The 20,818-nt window shown below is 52.6% G+C and overlaps 4 protein-coding genes across 5 annotated transcripts in view; 3 read left to right on the top strand and 1 right to left on the bottom strand.

The window, feature by feature from the left end:
* Ehd4 (EH domain containing 4) overlaps positions 1-15,562 on the top strand; it is a 738,029-nt gene extending 722,467 nt beyond the window's left edge. Inside the window, exon 7 of the mRNA XM_042687914.1 lies at positions 15,544-15,562. The gene's annotated coding sequence lies outside the window, so the exon portion shown is untranslated. The remainder of the gene's footprint in view (positions 1-15,543) is intronic.
* On the top strand, positions 4,837-11,927 carry Ppp1r14d (protein phosphatase 1 regulatory inhibitor subunit 14D). Its single transcript, XM_042687943.1, has 4 exons — positions 4,837-5,137; positions 10,126-10,209; positions 10,403-10,435; positions 11,773-11,927. The coding sequence occupies exons 1-4, from the start codon at positions 4,892-4,894 to the stop codon at positions 11,836-11,838; spliced, it is 429 nt and encodes a 142-aa protein (XP_042543877.1). The 5' UTR covers positions 4,837-4,891; the 3' UTR covers positions 11,839-11,927.
* Zfyve19 (zinc finger FYVE-type containing 19) lies at positions 13,526-19,288 on the bottom strand. 2 transcript variants are annotated; one of them, XM_042687923.1, is made up of 11 exons: positions 19,150-19,288; positions 17,786-17,907; positions 17,524-17,574; positions 17,191-17,309; positions 16,919-17,064; positions 16,583-16,691; positions 15,449-15,658; positions 14,983-15,062; positions 14,335-14,433; positions 14,117-14,253; positions 13,526-14,029 (listed from the first exon to the last, which is right to left on the bottom strand). In XM_042687923.1, exons 1-11 carry the CDS (start codon positions 19,201-19,203, stop codon positions 13,951-13,953), a joined length of 1,206 nt encoding a protein of 401 aa, XP_042543857.1. In that variant the 5' UTR covers positions 19,204-19,288; the 3' UTR covers positions 13,526-13,950. The 2 variants fall into 2 exon arrangements, with proteins under 2 accessions (XP_042543857.1, XP_042543858.1); XM_042687924.1 differs by having other exon boundaries at positions 14,117-14,244.
* A 169-nt stretch (positions 19,289-19,457) lies between these two features.
* Dnajc17 (DnaJ heat shock protein family (Hsp40) member C17) overlaps positions 19,458-20,818 on the top strand; it is a 33,135-nt gene continuing 31,774 nt past the window's right edge. The window contains exon 1 of the mRNA XM_042687930.1: positions 19,458-19,616. Coding sequence (XP_042543864.1) covers positions 19,539-19,616 — 78 coding nt within the window. The 5' untranslated portion in view covers positions 19,458-19,538. The remainder of the gene's footprint in view (positions 19,617-20,818) is intronic.

The following is a 20,818-nucleotide window of genomic DNA, read 5'->3' as shown; positions in this document are numbered from 1 at the left end:
TCTCTTTCCCGTCGGAGCCCGCAGTCCCTGCCCCGGCCGCCGGGTGTGCGGGGAGGGGACGGGAAAGGAGAGAAAAGCTGATGGAAAGCGTGGATCGCTGCCCCGAGGCAACCCTCGGGACATCATTTCCATTTCTCCGCGGCGGCGGCGGCGGCGGCGGGTCTGGGACGCAGGAGCCGGGGGCTGCACCCGGAATCTGCTGGGATCGGAGTGCTAGGTGTGCACCACTGGGCAGCCCTCCACAGGGGACCACGGTCAGAAACCAGGCAGGCCGGGCGCCCGTGCCAAGCCTGTCATCCTAGCTACCCAGGAGGCTGAGATCTGAAGACCGTGGTTCAAAGCCAGCCCAGGCAGGAAAGCCCAAGAGACTCTTTACCTTCAGGGAGCCACCAGAAAACCGGAAGTGGAGCTGTGGCACCAAGTGGTAGAGTGCTAGCCTGGAGCAGATGGAGGTCAGGGACAGCGCCCAGGCCCTGAGTTCAAACCCTACGACTGCGATTTTCCCTGCGTCCAGTGTTCCCTTGGGTTTGAGACCCTCGTCACTCACAGGTGAGCCTCCTCTGGGGCTCACGTTCCCCAGTCTGGTGCCCAGGGAGTGCTCCGCGTCAGGAACTGGCCACTCTCTCTCCAGTGACAGGCTCGACAGGGTGGCCTGGAGGTTCCAGCACGATGAAGAGGCCGAATTAATGCCCTGCACAAACCATGCACTCCTGGAAGCCTTGCCACTCTTCCTGAAGGAAACCCTTAAACGACTCTTGTATCCAAGCAGGATTTGCCCTGGGTATGCCACACCCTCCTCCCCCACCAATAAAAAAGATTCCTCTCCTCTTCTGATGTCTTTGCTCCTGGCCCAATGGGAATACTCTCCTCCCTTTCTCATCCAACCCCCCCTTTAGCAGGAGGTCTTCCTTCAGGAAGGGCAGCATCCCCCCTCCCCAGCTGCCCACGTGCAAACTGGGGTATATCTCCTTTTTATGGATTTTCTAAGGTGTTCTGCAGTCTCTGGCATACTGGTGATCCCAATGCTGGAATGAAGCAAGCAAACATTGGGAAAGAAAGGGTTTAGGCCCATTTGAATCCTGCTTCCTTTTTACCTAGAGGAGTCTTAATGAAATGGGAGACCAGCCACTTCTGGAAATGTTACAAGCACCTACATCAGCTGGGTGTCAGTGGCTCACACCTATGAACCCTAGCTACTCAGGAGGCTGAGAGCTAAGGATCAAGGTTTGAGGCCAGCCTGAGCAGACAAAAGATTATTTCCAGTTGTCTTCAGTAAAGCTGGCAGTAGAATGGTGGCTCAAGTGGTAGAGGGTCAGCCATGAACTGAGAAAAGCCAAGTGAGAGCAAGTCCCTGCTTTCCAGGCCCTGTACCAGTACCTAAAACAAAACAGCGTTAAAACAAAACAAAACAGGGGCTGGGAAGGTGGCTCGCCTAGCATGCATGAAGCCTTGGGTTCAATTCCTCAGTACCACATAAACAGAAAAAGCCGGAGGTCTTGCTGTGGCTCAAGTGGTAGAGTGCTAGCCTTGAGCAAAAGAAGCCCTGGGACAGGGCCCAGGCCTTGAGTTCAAGCCCCAAGACAGGAAAAAAACAAAAACAAAAAAAAACAAAACAAAATAACCTTACATGGACCAGTCACTGAGAAATCCAAGCCAAGCACTTCCCACAATTACCCAATGTAATCAAGTCAAGTCAAGCTGAGGAAGTGTGTACTGTGTTTATTTCCACAATGAGTAAACAGACTTGGGTGAACTAACTGAGCAGGTCATCCAGCAGTTAAATGACAGAGCCAGGGCTGGAACCCCGGCAGGTCAATGGCTTTCAGGCGCTTCCAGTTCTGATTCTATCTGGAAGTTCCGTTCTTACCTCAGATTCAACTTGCCAAAACCATCATTTGTGGGCACACTTGCTGCCACTGTTGGAGCGCGGCTGGTCCCTTCTGAAACCTGAGAGGAACGATGGTTGCCAAGCTGGAGTTTGGAGGTGGGGCCTTTAAGAAGTGATTAGGTCATTACTAAGGATTAATGCCTTTCTCAAGGACTGCATTCATTCTTGAGAGACTGGCTTGGTGATCCCCAGAGCAGGTTATTAGAGAGTAAGGCAGGCCCTCCTGGCTTTCTACCTCTTCTGGAAACACCTTCTTCTTCCACCATCCAAGTTGAGGTGCAGTTGTAAGAGGCCAGATGGGGTGCCAGATCTTAGACTCGTAGCCTCCAGAGGCACGAGCTAAATGTTAATTTGTTTTGAGGGTCATGGGACTTGAACTCAGGGCCTGAGCACTGTCCCTGAGTTTCTTTTGCTCAAGGCTAGCACTCTACCACTTAAGCCACAGCACCACTTCTGGCTTTTTCTATGTATGTGGTTATTGAAGAATCAAACCCAGGGCTTCATGCATGCTAGGCAAGCACTCTACCACTCTACCACTAAGCCACATTTCCAAATCCCTGAGCCATTTTTGCTCAAGTCTAGCACTCTATCATTTCAAGCCACAACTCCACTTTTTTTCTGGTGGTTAATTGTAGGTAAGAGTCTCATGGAAGCCAGGCCCCGGTGGCCCATGCCTGTAATCCTAGCTATTCAGGGGGCTGAGATCTGAGGATCACAGTTCAAAGCCGGCCTGGCAAGGAAAGTCTGTGAGAATCTTATTTCCAATAAACCATTAGAAAACCGGAAGTGGGGGGCTGGGAAGGTGGCTCAGTGGTAGAGCGTTTGCCTTGCATGCATGAGGCCCCGGGTTTGATTGCACCACATAAGCAAAAAAGAAAAAAGCCGGAAGTGGCGCTGTGACTCAAGTGGTAGAGCGCTAGCCTTGAGCTGAAGAGCTGAGGGACAGTGCCCAGGCCCAGAGTTCAGGTCCCACAACAGGACCCCCCAAAAAAAAAAAAGAAAAAAGTCGAAGTGGCGCTGTGGCTCAAGAGCGCTAGCCTTGAGCTGAAGAGCTGAGGGACAGCACCCAGGCCCAGAGTTCAGGCCCCACGACCGGACCCAAAAAATAACTAAATAAATAAAAAATAAAAAGAAAGAGAAAGAAAACCGGAAGTGGTGTTGTAGCTCAAGCGGTAGAGCGTTCACCTTGAGCTGAAGAGCTGAGGGATAGTGCCCAAGCTGAGAGTTCAAGCTCTATGACCAGCAAAAAAATAAAGAGTCTCACAGACTTTCCTGCCTGAGCTGGCTTTGAACCGTGATCCTCAGATCTCAGTCTCCTGATTACAGTTATGGGCCACTGATGCTCAGCAATATATTATTTATGCTGATACTGGGACTTGAACTCAGGATCCCACATTCTTGCTTGGCTTTCTTTCTTTTTCCTCCTCCTCCTTCTTTCCTCTTCTTCTTCCTATCCTCCTCCTCCTCTTCCTTCTCCTCCTCTTCCTCCTCTTCTTCCTTCTGCTTGTACTGAGGCTTGAACTCAAGCCATGGTGCTGTTCTTGAGCTTTTTCATTCAAGGCAAGGCTGGTGCTCTACCACTTGAGCTATAGCTCCATTCAAGGTGTGTGTGTGTGTGTGTGTGTGTGTGTGTGTGATTAATTAGAGGTAAGAGTCTATGGACTTTCTGCCTGGACTGGCTTTGAAGGAACCACGGTCCTCAGATCTCAGTGAGGATTATAGGCGTGAACCACTGGCACCCAGCTTGCTCAGCTTCCTTGATCATGGCTGGTACTCCATCACTTGAGGCATGCCTACAATCACATTTTGCTGTTTAACTCTTGCTGACTTTTTTTGCCCAGGCTGACTTCTAACCTTGGTTCTCCAAACTCAGCCTCCTGAGTAGCTAGGATTACAGGAATGAATTCCTGGCCCTCCTGGCTACAGCCCCCCTTTTATAAAGGACTAAACAACATGGTGGGTGTGGTAGTGTATGTCTTTAATCTCAGCACCGAGGATGCAGGTGCAATGAAAGAGGTATAATGACACAAGGCTGCCTGGACTATGCAGTGAGACAGTGTCTCCAATTAATTAAAAAAGCTATACACCCGTCATCCTAGCTACTCAGGAAGCTGAGATCTGAGAATCAAGATTCAAAGCCCACCCAGGTAAGAAAGTCCCTGCAAGTGGAGCTGTGGCTCAAAGTGGTAGAGCCAAGTGAGTTTAGGGACAGTACCCAGCCCCTGAGTTCAAGCCCCATGACTGGAAAAAAAAAAAAGCTTTGTGTAAACAAATAAATTTAAAACAAACAAACAAAATGCCCTCTGTTTAGAATGCACATGTGTCCACACCTGGGCTGAGTCAGGTGGGCAGGATTCCTCCGGAGAGGAAGTAGTTGAATGGGGTAGGGTCACATGAGAACAAACGCGGCGGCCCTCGGTCTGGGCAACAGGCATGGTAGACCTGGCTTGACAGATTCTCCTTTACAAGCAAGCACACAGGCCAGGCTCACAGCACCTCAGCCAGCCACAAAGGGGCATTGCCACCAGGAGCTCTCCAAAGCAGAGACCCTGCCAGCCAGGCACTCGCCTGATAGCTGCAGGTAGGAGGCAGAGGGGTCTCGGGTGAGTGGCTCGGGTCCTGTCCCAGCACCGGCCACGGAGCAGGGAAGGGAGCCCGTCCGCATAGCACCCAGGGCCCCCTCAGCCTCTTCCCAGGCACGGCAGCCTCTTGATCTTTGTTTGCCTGTATTTTATGTTCCCGCGGGCCCAGCCGCTGCCTAAAGGGCGGCTGGGGCCTGGCTCTGGAGTGCCACTCACTGGCAGAGAAAAGCCAGCAGCCTGGCTTTCCCAGCACCAGACAAAGGCCTGCCTGTTGATCTTTGACCCCCCACCCCTCCTAGGGAGCCTTGGCCCTCCTTCCACCTCCCTGCTTTCCTCCGGGCCTCACCCTCTGTTCTGCCATCCCTCTGCTGCCACCCACACTGGCATTTTCCCCCGGTGCCCCGCTCAGGCCAACCCTTCCATGCTGTCTCCAAACCCTGCTTCCAGCCCCGACGCGGACAGCTCAGCCAAGAGGGTCCAGTGGGCTTCTGAGAAGAGGAGGAGGACGTCATCCTCAGACTCAGAGTCGAGAACCCACCTGGACCCCTCCAGGTTGCCCAGGTCTCGGAGACCCAGCCGGCTGACAGTGAAGTACGACCGGGGGCACCTGCAGCGCTGGCTGGAGCTGGAGCAGTGGGTGGATGCCCAGGTCCAGGAGCTCTTCCAGGTGAGTAGCATGGGTGCCCAACGGGGTGCCAGGCCTGCTCAGAGACCTCCACAGGAGCTGGAGAGCTGATGCGAGGTGTTCCCAGAGAGACAGACAGAGAGACAGAGAGACAGACAGAGACAAAGACAGAGAAAGAGAGACAGAGACAAAGACAGAGAGATAGAGACAGAGACAAAGACAGAGAAACAGACAGAGATAGAGACAGAGACAAGGACAGAAAGAGGGGGCGAGAGAGAGAGACAGAGGCGCTTAGAGAGAGACCTTTTCCTGCAGCTGGCTGGGAAAGGGAATTGTCTTTGTAATCTGGAAAGGCCTTTTAACATCCTGAGACTCTGTCAGCAAATGGGGCTCCCAAGGTCTTATATCTCTTTGGTAGGATTTTTTGAAGCTGTAATGACATAGTTAAAGGGAAATGCTACTATAGGCTAGTTTGCTGTATTTTATGTCTGTCTTTTCTTTTCATTAATTGAAACAAAGTCTCACAGTGTCCTCAGGCTGGTTTCTTAACTCTCAATTCTCCTGCCTGAGCCTCCCAAGTGCTGGGATTACAGGTGTATACCACTACATCTGACATTTTATGTCTTAATATATTCTTCTAGGCTGTGAATGTGGCCTAGTAGTAGAGTGCTTGCCTTGAATGTATGAAGCCCTGGGTTGAATTCCTTAGTACCACATACACAGAAAAAGCCAGAAGTGGGGCTGTGGCTCAAGTGATAGAGTGCTAGCCTTGAGCAAAAGAAGCTCAAGGACACTGCACAGGCCCAGAGTTCAAGCCCCAGGACTGGCTATACATATATATATACACACACACACATATATATATGTATATGTATATATATGCATATATATACCTACATACATATATATGCATATATATACATATATAAAATAATACACATATATTATTTTGCTTAGCATATAGACTTGTCTAGAGCCATCTTGTCTAGTACTGTAGCTCTCAGCTCTGTGTAGCAATTAATTTTAAATGAATTGGAAATTATGTAAATAGGAAAATTCGGGCCCCCAATCACACTAGCCACATTTTCAAGGGCTCCTGGTCCCATGAATGAAATTGTCAGGACAAATGCTGCTGCTTCATTGACAATACCATCCAGTTCTCAGTCTCCTGACTGGCTGGGATTACAGATCCGGTGCCCACCTAGGCCTGTGATTCTCTTGGTGGAGAGCTGTCAGCCTTTCCTTGGTGGGGGTGGGGAGGAATGCTGGATCATGGGACAGTGTGTCTGGGCGTCTCCTGCGGCGTTCCAGGCTCATTTGTGGAGGGTAGACAGTGGGCAGAACTGGTGGAGAGGTAGACTTTCTTGACCTCTGTCTACTCTGACCTCGCAGAGCACCTCCACCCTGCTTCTAGTACTGTTCCAATTGCAGGTTGTTTATTGAACACTCTCATGAAAAGCCTCATATTTCAGACACCTGAGAGCAACTCCGGCCAAGCCTCTGAGCCAGGTGAAGGAGCGGGAAGCTGCACAATAATGAACCCGTAACCCAGGTGGGGGACCGCTCCCAGGCCGCGGCGGGCATAAAACGCCCGGGCTGTGGTTGCCATGGCCGCTGTCCAAAGGTGCCAGGTGGCAGTTCCTCTCCCGTCCCTACGCTTCTCACCAGGAAGCAGCTAAGGGCTGAGGAAAGCCATGGCAGCCGCTTGTCCTCTGCAGTTCTTCCCTCACCTCCTGCAGGCTCCGCCCCTCAGGCCCCCTCAGATGGCCCTGGGATGGCTATGGGTACAGGGCGCTTGTGTGCTTCAAGTGGGACTCAATGTCCCTTGGTTGGAGGGTCAAGCTTTGTCTCCCTTGGGGACGCAGACCATCTTGGGGTCTTCACAGAAGCCAAACAAACTCAGGAAAACTGGAGGGAGGTGGCTCAGTGGTAGAGCGCTTGCCTTGCATGCATGAGGCCCTGGGTTCAATTCCTCAGCACCACATACGCAGAAAAAGCTGGAAGTGGCGCTGTGGCTCAAGTGGTAGAGCGCTCACCTTGAGCTGAAGAGCTGAGGGGCAGCGCCCAGGCCCAGAGTTCAGGCCCCACGACCAAAACAAAACAAAACAAAAAAACAAACTCGGAGGGAAAAGTATTGGAGCTACGATTTGAACCCATATTATGCACATCAGACTGTGATAGCCATTGTATTTAGCATATATGTTGAATATCCCATTACTGGTATAATAATGATTTTGGAGGCAGAACTCATACTTTTTAGAGGCAAAGTTCTAATCTTTATACTTTATTTTTATTATTTTTTTCTGTACTGTTCCTCTTCTTTCTCTCTCTCTCTCTCTTTTTTTTTTCCAATCCTGAGGCTTGGACTCTGGGCCTGTGTGTTGTCCCTGGGCTTTTTTTTTGCTCAAGGCTAGCATTCTACCACTTTTGCCACATGGGCATTTCCAGCTTTTTCTGTGATTAATTGGAGATAAGTATCCCAGGCAGCAGCACCCTGGTGGCTCACATCTCTAATCCTAGCTTCGCAGGAGGCTGAGATATGAGGATCTTGGTTCAAGGCCAACCAGAGCAGGAAATTGTATGACTCTTATCTCTAACAAACTACTCAGAAAAAGCTGGAAGTTGAGCTATGGCTCAAGTGGTAGAGTGCTAGCCTTAAACACAGAGAGACTCCGGGCAGTGCCTAGGCTGTTCAAGTCTCAGGATTGGAAAGAAAGAAAAGAAAGAAAGAAAGGAAGGAAGGAAGGAAGGAAGGAAGGAAGGAAGGAAGGAAGGAAGGAAGGAAGGAAATCTCATGAACTTTCCTGCCCAAGCTGACCTCAAAAGGCGATCCTCAGATCTTAGCCTCCTGAGTAGCTAGGATTGTAGGTGTGAGCCACTGGCACGCTCCCTCCCTCCCTCTCTTACAGGGAAGAGAGTCCACCACACAGACAGTCTCATATAAAAAGATGGATTTAGGGGGCTGGGAAGGTGGCTTAGTGGTAGAGTGCTTGCCTTGCATGCATGAGGCCCTGGGTTCGGTTCCTCAGTACCACATAAGCAGAAAGAAAAAAGCCAGAAGTGGTGCTGTGGCTCAAGTGGTAGAGTGCTAGCCTTGAGCTGAAGAGCTGAGGGACAGCACCCAGGCCCAGAGTTCAGGCCTCACAACCGGACCCAAAAACAAAACAAAACAAAAAAAAAAAGATGGATTTATTTGGGGAAGTGAAAAGCTGACTGGCCAGGGATGCAGCACAGACTCGGGAGCTGACACTGCGACCTTGAGCCGTCCTCAAGCTGAGGTTTTAAAGGCAAAAACACCCTGTGGTTGAGCCTGGCCATAGGCAGGTGGCGATGGCATAGCCAGACACACAGAGAGATTACATAATCGGTGGGCAAACGGTGCGGTGGGGTCATCTTCCAGTAAGTCTCCCCAAACAGAGGAAGTCCTTTTCAGGAACAAGCTGATCTGTTACTTTTTTTGTGTGTGTTGTTGTTGTTGTTGTTGTTGGTCGTGGGGCCTGGGCGCTGTCCCTCAACTCTTCAGCTGAAGGCTAGCGCTCTACCACCTGAGCTTCAGCCCCACTTCCGGCTTTTTCTGCTTATGTGGTGCTGAGGAATCGAACCCAGGGCCTCATGCACGCAAGGCAAGCGCTCTACCACTGAGCCACCTTCCCAGCCCTCGTCTGTCACATTTTATAATGCAAATGGTCCAGTAAGTCATACAATCTTAATTATAGCAAGTAGTGGAACTTCCCAGTTTTAACATTTTAGAAACCAGTATTGTTTTAACATTCAGACATCAGCATTTTAATTTTTAGGGAGGGAGAGGGGGGAAGCTCCTACTACATTAGAGATGGAGTCAGTTTCTTTTCTTTTGGCTCCTCTTAATATCTCCCACCCTTCCTCCCTTCCTTCCTCCTTCTCTCTCTTCCTTCCTTCCCTCCCTCCTCTTCCTCCTCCTCTTTCTTCTTTCTTCCTTTTTCTCTTTCTCCTCTTCCTTCTCCTCCTTCTATAAGGGTTTTACTAAGGAGCCCAGGATGGCCTTGAACTCACAATCCTCCGGCCTCAGCTTCCCTCCAAGCCCATGAAATAGATCACTTTTTAGTAAATGGTTTCTCTTGCTTTTTTCAATTCCTGTTGTTTGCATGAATCAGTGCTTCATTCCAGTTATTTATTATTTTTGGGCAGGGGGCTTGAACTCATGGCCTCAGTGCTGTCCCTGAGCTTCTTTTGCTCAAGGTTAGTGCTCTACCACTTGAGCCACAGCACCATTTCTGGCTTTCTCTGAGTAGTTTATTGGAGATAAGTGTCTCCTGGACTGTCCTGCCGGGGCTGGTGCATATCTCTGCCTATTTAGTAGCTAGGATTATAGGCTATCGGCATTAGCCACCAGTACCCCACCAAACATTTTTTACAGAACTCCAACCCTGGGGCTGGGAAGGTGGCTAGTGGTAGAGCGCTTGCCTTGCGTGCATGAGGCCCTGGGTTTGATTCCTCAGCACCACATAAGCAGAAAAAGCCAGAAGTGGGGCTGAGGCTCAAGTGGTAGAGCACTGGCCTTGAGCTGAAGAGCTGAGGGACAGCGCCCAGGCTGAGTTCAGCTCCCATGACTGACAAAAAAAGAACTCCAACCCTTTCTTTTCTTTTTTTTTTGTCAGTCATGGGGCTTGAACTCTGGGCCTGGGCGCTGTCCCTCAGCTCTTCAGCTCAAGGTGAGCACTCTACCACTTGAGCTACAGCACCACTTCTGATTTTCTGGTGGTTTATTGGAGATAGGAGTCTCACGGTCTCTCCTGCCCAGGCTGGCTTTGAACCACGATCCTCAGATCTCAGCCTCCTGAGTAGCTAGGATTACAGGCGTGAGCCACCAGCGCCCGGCTGAACTCCAACCCTTTCATCAAGTAGAATGTATGCCAGTTCTGATTAACGGGCGAGGGCTGAGCAGGGGAAATCAGAGGGAGACAAAGTTGGGATATGTCAGCCCCTGATACAACCTCTGCTCCAGCGCCAGCTGGGCAGACCTATCTGAGTGCCAGTTTCCTCCCAAATAGGACCATCCATCCCCTTCTGAGCCCGAGATTGACCTGGAGGCACTCATGGAACTCTCCACAGAAGATCAGAAGACTCAGTTGGAGGTAGGTTGGAAGTTTGGGGGCTTGGCCACTGGAAGCTGGGTTTAGACCAAGGGAAATCCAAGAACCTGGGATCTCCCTCCTTGGGTGGTAAGGAGAGAAACATTCAGAGGGGAGAGAATTCTTGGTTGACGAGTGGGGCTTGTGGGATAGCTCTGCGGCTTGGGGAACCTACTCTCTGTTCTCTTCTCCCCAGGCCATTCTTCAAAACTGCCCTCGCCCCACAGAGGTAAGAAAGTTCTGCTGGTCTGGGGGTAAGAGGACACCCTGAAGAGGAGGGCTTCTAGTGAAGAGGAATATTTGAAAGAGAGGCTTGGGGTCAGACAGGGTGGCTCAAGCCTTTAATCCTTGTTTTTTGGGATGCAGAGATCATTGGATCATGCTTTGAGGCCAGCCTGGGGAATAAAAAATTTGTAAGACTAGATTTTAAGAAATGTCTGGGCCAGGGGCTGGGAAGGTGGCTCAGTGGTAGAGCGCTTGCCTTGCATGCATGAGGCCCTGGGTTCGATTCCTCAGCACCACATAAGAAAAAGAAAAAAGCCGGAAGTGTTGCTGTGGCTCAAGTGGTAGAGTGCTAGCCTTGAGCTGAAGAGCTGAGGGACAGCGCCCAGTCCTAGAGTTCAGGCCCCACAACCAGACCCCTCCCCCCCCCCCAAAAAAAAAAAAAAAGAAAAAGAAATGTCTGGGCCAGGCACTGGTGGCTCACACCTGTGATCCTAGCTACTAAGGAGGCTGAGATCTGAAGATCACGGTTCAAAGCCAGCATGAGCAGGAAAATCCATGAGAATCTTTTTTTTTTTTTGGGTCTGGTTGTGGGGCCTGAACTCTGGGCCTGGGCGCTGTCCCTCAGCTCTTCAGCTCAATGCTAGTGCTCTACCACTTGAGCCACAGAGCCACTTCTGGTTTTCTGGTGGTTTATTGGAGATAAGAGTCTCATGGACTTTCTTTTTTTTTTTTTTTTTTTTTTTGGTCGGTCGTGGGGCTTGAACTCTGGGCCTGGGCTCTGTCCCTCAGCTCTTCAGCTCAAGGCGAGCGCTCTACCACTTGAGCTACAGCGCACTTCCGGTTTTCTGGCGGTTTATTGGAGATAGGAGTCTCACGGTCTCTCCTGCCCGGGCTGGCTTTGAACCGCGATCCTCAGATCTCAGCCTCCTGAGTAGCTAGGATTACAGGCGTGAGCCACCAGCGCCCGGCTCTCATGGACTTTCTTGCCCAGGCTGGCTTTGAACTGTGATCCTCAGATCTCAGTCTCCTGAGTAGCTAGGATTACAGGCATGAACCACTGTCACCCACTAAGTCTGGGAGATTCTTATCTTCGATTAACCAGTAAAAAGTGGAGATGTGGCTCAGGTGGGTACAACACCTGTTTAGCAAGTGCAAGGTCCTGAATTCAAACTCTAGCACTTTCAAAATTAAATAATAACACAAAGGTTGGCCCTGGATCTTTCTCCTCCCTGGCTCTGAGACAAGACATAGAGGGATTTAGGAATGGCTGGGGAAGAGGAAGAGAGAAGTGTGATGGGTGGGCATGGATTCTTCACCTCACTTTTATCTTTTCTCCTTCAGCCTTTTATCTCTGAGCTGCTCAGTCAACTCAAGAAACTTCGCAGACTCAGCAGGCCTCAGAAGTAGCCTGGAGATTCAACAGCCCGAATACCACCAGGCTTTCCTGGCGGGGTACCAGCTGGGAGGGAAACAGCTGTACAGGACATGGACAGAATGTGCAGGATGAGGAGGGACATGTGTATGCCCTGGAATGTGTGCTCTCACAGCTAGATTTGATTGGCTGCGCTTCCGGGAACCATTGGCTATTGTCTAATGCATATCTGGTAGCAAGTGGATAAAACTTTCAGGAACCCCAGCTAAATGGAATGTTGTGCAGATCTGTGTTGAAGGGACAGCCGAAGGGAGAAGGTGAAGTGATACCTTGGAAGACCAATATCTAAGGCACTAGGCAGTACCCGCACACCTCACCCCATCCATCCATCCATCCATCCATCCATCCATCCATCCATCCATCCATCCATCCATCCATCCATCCAGCCACCCACTCACCCATACATCTCCTACTCATCTATCCACCCACCCATTCAAATAAGTCTTAAAAATCCAAAAATGAGCCAGGTGCTGGTGGCTCACACCCATAATTCTAGCTACTTGAGAGGCTGAGAAAAATCAGAGACAGAAAAATCATGAGACCCTTCTTAAACCACAGCTGGTTGCAATGGTACGAATCTGTCATAGGGCTATGTGGGAGGCTGAGATTGGGAGGTTCGAGGTTCTAGGCTAGCCCAGGCAGAAGTCTGTGAGAATCTTGTCTCCACAGAAGGGAAGCTAGAGGAGGTGGTATGTGCCTGGGACTCCTGCTGAGAAGCCTAATAGGCTGATCACGGGTGGGAAATGAGTCCTCAGTTCAAAGTCTCCAGTGATCCCTCACCCCACACATGGAATTCACAAGGGAGGTTCTCAGCTCTGCTTTGAGATCATATTCTAGTAAGGCCCTCAGGCCCAATCTGGCTAAGATACACAGCATCCTGACATCATCAAGAGGAATCCAAGTGACAAAGATGATTCTGAATCCTGGGGGGTGGGAGGGGGGGTCTCTCTCCCTCTCTTGAGTTGGCACTAGTGGGGTATGAAAGAACACAGAGGCTGCCAGGTGCTGGTGGCTCACGTCTGGAATCCTACTCAGGAGGCTGAGATCTGAGGATCACAGTTCAAACCCAGTCCGGGCAGGAAAGTCTGTGAGACTGTTATCTCTCCAATAAACCACCAGAAAACCGGAAGTGGCGTTGTAGCTCAAGTGGTAGAGTGCTAGCCTTGAGCTGAAATGCGCAGGGACAGCGCTCAGGCCCAAGTTCAAGCCCCATTACCGGAAAACAAAACAAAAAACTAGAGGGTATGTAGAGGAGTGTATGTGTCACAGGGTATGGGTCCCGGGCACTGGTCAAGACTTGGGTGAGAGTCTATGGTAGGAGGATTGGGACCGGAGCCCTGAACTGAGCCCTCCTTGGTGAATAAGGAAGTTGCCTGTGCGTGTAGGAAGCAGTTTGGAGGAATGAATATTCGTACATACTTTGTATGAGGCCCCTGGGGCAGGTGGGACTGTACCTGCTGGGAGGGGCTAGCGGGATGGCTCAGCCTCTCCTCTCATTCTGGAATTCTGCTTATGGCCTGCTCTGTTCTGCCTTTACCACCTCACAGGGCCAGAGAGGTCTAGAGATCTCAGTGTACCTCAGTGAAAAATGTATGCTTAGCACGTGTGAGGTTCTGGGCTCAAATCCCAATACCACTCCGGATAAAAAGAGAGAAACTGCACTCAATGAATCAACAGACTTTATTAGATCCATAACATGTCAGGGTAGGGCCCTGGACCTTGAGTCAGGCTGCCGGCTCCTCCTCAGGAGGAAGAGCTTCCTCCTAAGGAGCCTTAGGTTCTTTCTGGTCTGGGGACCTGGCTCAAGCGGTAGAGCACCTGATTAGCAAGCATAAGCTCCTGAGTTCAAACTCCAGTGCTGTCTTCCCCATCCTAGCTCTCACTTTCATTCTAGGCTTCTTGGAGAAGGACCTCCTCTGCTTCTCTTTCCCTCTGACTTCTCCAGGCATCCTCTCCAAAGGGACACTGAGGTTCAGGCTGTGGTGTGCCTGGTCCGCTGCCCCTGGTTGCTGAGATTGGCTCCGGAGGTAAGAGCCCGGCCTGCAGGCCGCCGGTATCCCTGCCTTCCCTGGAGGGCCAGGTTTCCCTCAGTGCTCATGGCTGTTTCGCGCTGGGTGGTAGGCTGACACTTGGTGCTCTTTAAGCTCAAAGGCATCATGGCCCTGCCTGTAGAGCAAAGGGATGCAGGTCAAGAATCACAGGCAGACCTCCTGCCCGCCCCCCCCCCCCCCAGAACATTCTACCTGCACACACCGGAAGCAGCGGGCACAGTAGAGGTCTCCGTCGCAGCCAGCGCAACGCAGTGTAGCATCCTCATTGCAGATGCAGCACCAGGGCAGCTCCTCCTCCTCACACTCAGGCCTGGGAGCCACAGCCTGGGCCTTCGGGAGCTTGGGAACATGGGAGCGGTCAGCCAGGCAGGGAGGCAGGCAGGGGGAGGCCCGGAATGTGTGTCTGGGGGCTTTTCTCACCTCAGACTTTGCCAAGAAGGGTCTGGGTTGGGAGCAGGGAGCACGCTCCTCAGGGATGTTGTAACCACTTGCCTCATCCAGGGCAGCTTCTTCAGAGAGCTACGGACAGGCGAAACGGTGCTACTCCCTGCTCCAGGTCAAGCTCCCTGTCCCAGGATTTCTGTGCTCTGGCTTCAGTCTCTCAATTCCTCATTTACCTCTTTTTTTTGGAGGGGTGGGTGGGTGGGTGGGAGACTGGTCACATGGCTTGAACTCGGGCCCAGGCGCTATCCCTCAGCTTTTGTGCTCAAGGCTAGTGTTCTACCACTTTGAACCACAGTACCACTTCCAGCCATTTTGGTGGTTAACTGGAGTAAGAGCCTCACACTTTCCTGTCCAAGCTGGCTTTAAACCTCTATTCTCAGATCTCAGCGCGCGCTTGCTTGTGTGTGTGTAGCTAGGATTAGGTATGAGCCACTGGTGCCTGGCTTCTAGTTTACCTCTTGCCTGCAGGTGCTGACTTCCCATCTCAAGGGAGCAAGGAACAGTAGGGTCCCAACTAGAACAGGAGCTACAGAATCACTGTCCATCCAGCCCTAGAGTGGAGGCCAGGCAAAGGGGGCCAGCAGTGAGGCAGGGAGGTGTGAATGGTGCCCAAGCCAGGCCCACCTGCTGCATGACTCTCCGGATAGCAGTCTCCTCATCCTCCTCCTCGTCACTGTCTGGAAGGCGATAGTCCTGCAGGGTCACTTGAATAAGGGAGAGAGGGGAATAGGAAGAGGGTGGGCAGTTTTACCTAATGGCTGTCCATTTGCTTCCACAACTGGCTCATTTCCCAGGAGTGCTTGTTCAGAGCTGAGAAGCCTCATTACCCACCCTGATCACACCTTGTCCCTCCCTCCCCCACTCCTGCAGGACTGGGCCACCATCACTCAAGCAGCCTTAGTGCAGAGTAGGAAAAGCAGCCTCAGCACCCAAGGGGATGGAAGGTCCCCCTGCTCTGGGATGGTCATGGCTCATGGCAAGGCTGGACACAGGGACCCCTGGTACCTGCCTCAGCCCTGGCAAGGAAGGTGGCCTAGGGAGACTTGCCTTGGCCAATGGACACCAGTGAGTGGCTGGCTCCGCCGCTTACCTTTGTCAGGGTCTTGTCCCCGCAGCACAGCTAGCCGCTTGGCCAGGGCCAGGATACGCTCCTGCCTGGTGTTCTCCTCCCGTAGCTCCACCGCAGCCTGGGCCAGCAGCCTGCTCTTCTCCTCCTCCAGGGACTGGCTGGCCTGCCCCTGGGAATTAGTACATGGGTTCCCAGCACCACCCTGGTTGAGGTCATTCTGGAGGGAGGCAGCTGGTAGGAGTAATGAAGTCAGAGAGGCAGAGGAGGCATTTGAAGATCCCACCCTAGACACCTCTAAGCCCATTCTCAACTCTCTGTGTGTGTGTGTGTGTGTGTGTGTGTGTGTGTGTGTGTGCGCGCGCGCGCGCGCACACGCATGTGAGTATGTGTTTGTGTGTGTGTGCCAGTTCTGGGGTTTGAACTTAAGAGCCTAAGCACTGGTTCCTGAGATTTTGTCCTCAAGTTTAGCACTCTACCACTTGAGCCACAGCTTTACTTCCAGCTTTTTGGCGGTTAATTAGAAATAAGTCTTATGGACTCAAATCTCAGATCCCAGGCTCCTGAGTAGCTACAACTGTAGGCTTGAGCCACCAGTGCCCAGCTTCCAGTAGAATTTTCTTTTTTTTTTTTTTTGGTCCGGTGGTGGGGCCTGAACTCAGGGCCTGGGCACTATCCCTCAGCTCTTCAACTCAAGGCTAGCGCTCTACCACTTGAGCCACAACATCACTTCCGGCTTTTTTCTTTTTGCTTATGTGGTGCTGAGGAATCGAACCCAGGGCCTCATGCATGCAAGGCAAGCGCTCTACCACTGAGCCACCTTCCCAGCCCCTCCAGTAGAATTTTCTATGAGGAGACCACAACACTTACTATGAGCCAGACACGGTCCCAAGTACTTATTAGATCAGCTAATTTGCTCCTCTGGACTCCCTCACGAGATGCCACACATGGAAAAGTGAGGGGCCACAGGCTGTGATAGGACGGGAGTCACTGGCTGATCCTACCAAAAAACAGGACCACCAGGACTACACTGGCCCTCTTTGGAGTAAGTAAATGGTACCCGTTTCATATTGATCGCTGTACTCATCTCCCACAGGTGTACACAGTGGAGCAAGAGGCAGGGCGTATGACCCCCAAGGAGTGAAGTGCAGAGGTTACCTGTGCGCCCTTGTTCCAAGCTCTCATCGATAGCCCCCTCAGCCGCCAGCTGTGTTAGCAGATCCTGCGTCTGCTCAGCCATGGTCCTGGTATCTGCTGTCCAGCGTGTCTGTGCAGAGGAGGGCACCTCAGTGGGAGGTGGGAGTGTGGGAAAGGCCACAACCCAAGTCCAGGAGCAGCCTGGGTCAGGGGCGGATGCTGAGAAGTTCTCAAAGCCAGGGGAAAGGGATGAGTTCAAGGCTCGTACAACTGAGTGGACCTGGCAGTCCCCTCAACAGCACTGAGTGTCCCGTGGCCTGCCTGGCAGCGGCTGAAGGCTCAGGCCGCAGTACTCACCGGCTGGGGGGCCTGAGAAGGTGGAACTCTGCCCTGCAGTGCAGCAAGTCGAGTCTCTATCTCCTGGATGGAAGGAGTGGATCCCTGAAGTTCATTCTTCAGTGCAGCCAGCCGTGCTTCTATCTCTGCCTGTGAGGGTACTGCCTCTACAATTGGTATGGGGTGAGGGTGAGGGAGGAGCTTGTAAGGGTCACAGAAATCTCAGTCCCAGGAGCCCCAGACAACGTCTGGAGGTCACCCCACCTGCCCCTCCCTCCCCATTCCCCACTCACTGGGCTTGTTCTCCTGGTGGAGCCGTGCTAGGCGCTCAGCAATGACTTGGTCTTCTGGAGTCAGTCCTTGGCTCCAGGAAGTCCTAGACTTCTGCTTGATTTCCAAGGCTGCCACACGCCTGGCGGGATATAAGATGTCCCCCATTCAGATCATGCTAGGCAATCTTCACTGGCTGCTGCCCATGTGGTTGATGGGTTGTTTCAGAGGCCAAGAGGGCAGCTGGGGGCCTGAGAGTGGGCATACTCCTGGATCTAGAGTTGGAAGAGAGGCCTACCAAGGTGTCCTTGTCTGTTCCCCTTTTCCATTTGTCCTTTTTTTTCTTCAGTACTCACTTCTTATAGTTCTGAGGTGGTGACCACTTGGAAGCATTGGTAGAAGACCCTCTAGAGAGAAGAAATTTGGTGTCAGAAGTCCTACTATGGCTGGGCTATAGCTTCGCAGTAGAAGATCTGAGTTAAGATTTCCAGCACCAGGAAAAAAAAAAGTCCTGCTCTCCCACCAGTCAACCCCCCTCCCCCGCTTCCGTCTGCAAACTGGTGGCAATTATGACTACTGCCATGCTTGGCCGAACTCGTGTCCGTGCTGGTCTCTCACCTGGTCAGGACCCCGTGGCACTGCTTGCAGACTTTCTGTTGGGTGTTGCCAGCCCGAGGCACCACTGCACTGAAGCTCAGGCAGCCGGAACAGAAGGCCCTGCCACAATTCTTACAGCCATACTACAAGAAACATGAAGCAGGAAGGGTCCCACATCTCACCTCTGCCCCTCTGGGCTCCTCCCAGAGAGTAGACACCGAAGTTGTGAGTAGATGCTGGGAAGAGCAAGAGGACTGGGGTCCCTAGGGTCTAGGGAGAACTGGGCAGAGTTAAAGCATCTCTTGGTATCTAGTCTTTTTTTTTTTTGTCCATTGTGGGCCTGCGTGCTGTCCCTGAGCTCTTCAGCTCAAGGCGAGTGCTCTACCACTTGAGCCGCAGGGCCACTTCTGTTTCTCTGGTTGTTAATTGGAGATAAGAGGCTCCTGGGCTGGCTTTGAACCTTGATCCTCAGATCTCAGCATCCTGAGTAGCAAGGATTACACGCGTGAGCCTTCGGTGCCTGGCTTCATCTAGTCTTTTATTTTACTCAAATAAAACCTCGTGTAACATTAGCATGCTTTCTACTATCTTCAGTTCCCTGCCAAGGGAGTGTAGAAGACAGACAGGAAAAGCCCGGTGCTTCAGGTCCTTAACCCTTCAACAAAGGAGAATGGGAGAGTGCGTAGCCCATGCCTTCTCCGCACATGCCTTCTCTGCTACAGCAGAGATGCTGGACGTCTGGGTGAGGCATAACAATAGCTCCCATTTATTAAGTACTTCCCGAGTGCCAGGCACTAAGCACAGTACTTAAATTTCATCATCTGACTCCATCCTCATTATTTCACTTAGCCCAGTTGTTCGTCATTACCCTCCCGATTTTAGCAGCAGGCACATGACCTGCACAACCAAGGTCACCCCATGAATAAGACAGCGGACTCAAATCTGAAGCCTGACCCCCCCCCCCCCCCCCCCGAAACCCAGGCTTCCAAGTTCTTGGTGGTCCAGCCTTTCTACAAGCCATGAATTCATCCCATCGGGTTCCCAGGATCTCCGGGTCACAGAAAGTCTGCGGTTCCTCAAGGGAGGGCGACGTGGGGTGTGGGTAGTGGATGAGCAACGCCTTTGCCATCGTGCCCAGGCGGGGAGGGGAAGGCGGGTAACGGGACGGGGCGCTGGGCCGCGCTGACCGGGGGTGGGGGGGCCGGGGCGGGGCACACCTGCGCGGCGGGAACGCTCTCCCCCCGCCACCGCCTCACCCGGAACGGTGACACCACGTTACAGAAATGGAAAACCTCCGCAAAGCAGCCGCACAAGCCGGCCGCGGGACCGCAAATGCGGGGCTGCTCCCTCCGCCCCGGTCTCCCCGCCAGGGAGGGTCCACCCACCTCCTTCTTGAAGAGGGTGAACTTGACAGCGCAGCCGTAGCACCTGCTCTCCATGGCGGCTCCCGGGGCGGCTGGACCCGCAGGGCCGCTTCGGGCAGGCGGGATCGCCGCCCGGGGGCTCCTCACTCAGTCCCGCCGCCCTCCACACTCCCGCTCCAGAGCTTCCGCGGCGTCCCGGGGCTGCCGGAGTGCGGCAGAGGCGGGCGCGGGGGCTGCCGGGAGTTGTAGTTCTCTTCTGGCGGCGCGCTACTGCCGAATCACTCAACCTGGACCCAGAACACGTCAATTCCCAAAAGGCTAAGCGCGGATTGGCTGGCTTGGAGCCGGAAGTCCCGTCACACGCTAGGACTCCTGGGAATTGTAGTACAAATCTAGCCGGGACAGGAACCATGGCGGTGGCCAAGGAGCTCTTACAGATGGACCTGTACGCTCTGCTGGGTATTGAGGAGAAGGCGGCGGATAAAGAGGTGAGGGCGGTGGCGAGGAGTGCTGACTTCGAGCGGCCTAACGGCCCTCCCTTCCTATCCTGGCGCCTTGCCCGCAGCTCTCTTGGTTCGGCCGGGCTCTGGGCGGGAACGAGGGGCGACCGGACGGTGGGCTTCCAGAACTTTCCTAGGCGGTGTGGGGGCCTCAGGAGGAAGGGAAGCGCAGAGGCCTCCTCGGGCCAAGAGTTGGGCTTTCGCTGTGGTGCCAGTTAGGGAGCGGTCTGGGCTAGCCTGAGAGGAAAGCTGGCTTCGCTGCCTGGCTGCCTCTGTGCGCCTGCGCAGCCTCAGTCTGGGATTCCCGCGACCTGACTGACGACCTGCCCTTCCCCTCCCCTGCCCTCCACTGCCCTCCACTGCCCTCCCCTCCCCTGCCCTCCCCTGCCCTCCCCTGCCCTCCCCTGCCCTCCCCTGCCCTCCCCTGCCCTCCCCTCCCCTCCACTGCCCTCCCCTCCCCTCCCCTGCCCTCCCCTCCCCTCCCCTCCCCGCCCCTCCCCTCCCCTGCCCTCCCCGTCCCTCCCCTCCCCTCTCCTCCATTTATTTATTTATTTCAAATGCTAAGTCTATTTTACAGGCATTTTTCTGAGGTTACTTCTAATTTGGGAAATGTAGGAAAATAAAGGTGCTTTTTTATTTTTTACTTTTTGCCATAGCTAGAATTCATGTTTTCTATTCGGACGATGAGTTCGTAAGGATGAACTCGATGCAGAAGTCGCAGTTGCTAATTCATCGTGAGTCTAAGAATTGTTGTTGGTTGCACCTTCTGTGTGTTGAAGATGGATAGCAGTCATGACCGGAGCGCTGGGCAGTTTTGGGAATTAAAACAATTTAAAAAAATTATTTACTTTTTATACCAATGCTGGTGCTCGAACTCAGCACTTAGCTGCTGTCCCTGAGCTTTTGTGCTCAAGGCTACCACTCTACCACTTGAGCTGCAGCTCCACTTCTGGCTTTTTTGATACTTAATTGGAAATAAGAGTCTCAAGGATTTTCCTGCTTAGGCTGGCTGTGAACCAAGATCTTCATTCAGATCTCAGCCTCCTGAGTAACTAGAATTACTGTCATGAGCCACCAACTCCTAGCCCATTTTGGGAATTGTGCGTATGCCTTTGTGCTCACTGGCAGTTATAGTGAAGAAACTGCACTTCTGAGTCAGACTGCCTGTGGACTGGCTCCATGACTTATCT

This window comes from Dipodomys spectabilis, unplaced genomic scaffold (genome assembly GCF_019054845.1).
Source record: "Dipodomys spectabilis isolate Male_0828 unplaced genomic scaffold, ASM1905484v1 ptg000108l, whole genome shotgun sequence".
NCBI classification, from domain to species: domain Eukaryota; kingdom Metazoa; phylum Chordata; class Mammalia; order Rodentia; family Heteromyidae; genus Dipodomys; species Dipodomys spectabilis.
The sequence above is the reverse complement of the archived record's forward strand: the minus strand, read 5'-3'. Positions and strand labels throughout refer to the sequence as shown.

Bases quoted from the DNA above. Each gene is read 5' to 3' on its own strand.
- Ppp1r14d (XM_042687943.1), top strand. From the start codon at position 4,892: ATGCTGTCTCCAAACCCTGCTTCCAGCCCCGACGCGGACAGCTCAGCC. The intron at 5,138-10,125 runs GTGAGTAGCATG...CCTCCCAAATAG, and splicing joins AGGTCCAGGAGCTCTTCCAG to GACCATCCATCCCCTTCTGA. The intron at 10,210-10,402 runs GTAGGTTGGAAG...TCTTCTCCCCAG, and splicing joins ATCAGAAGACTCAGTTGGAG to GCCATTCTTCAAAACTGCCC.
- Zfyve19 (XM_042687923.1), bottom strand. From the start codon at position 19,203: ATGGAGAGCAGGTGCTACGGCTGCGCTGTCAAGTTCACCCTCTTCAAG. The intron at 17,310-17,523 runs GTGAGTACTGAA...ATATCCCGCCAG, and splicing joins CCACCTCAGAACTATAAGAA to GCGTGTGGCAGCCTTGGAAA. The intron at 15,659-16,582 runs GTAACCTCTGCA...TACTCCTACCAG, and splicing joins CTTGGAACAAGGGCGCACAG to CTGCCTCCCTCCAGAATGAC.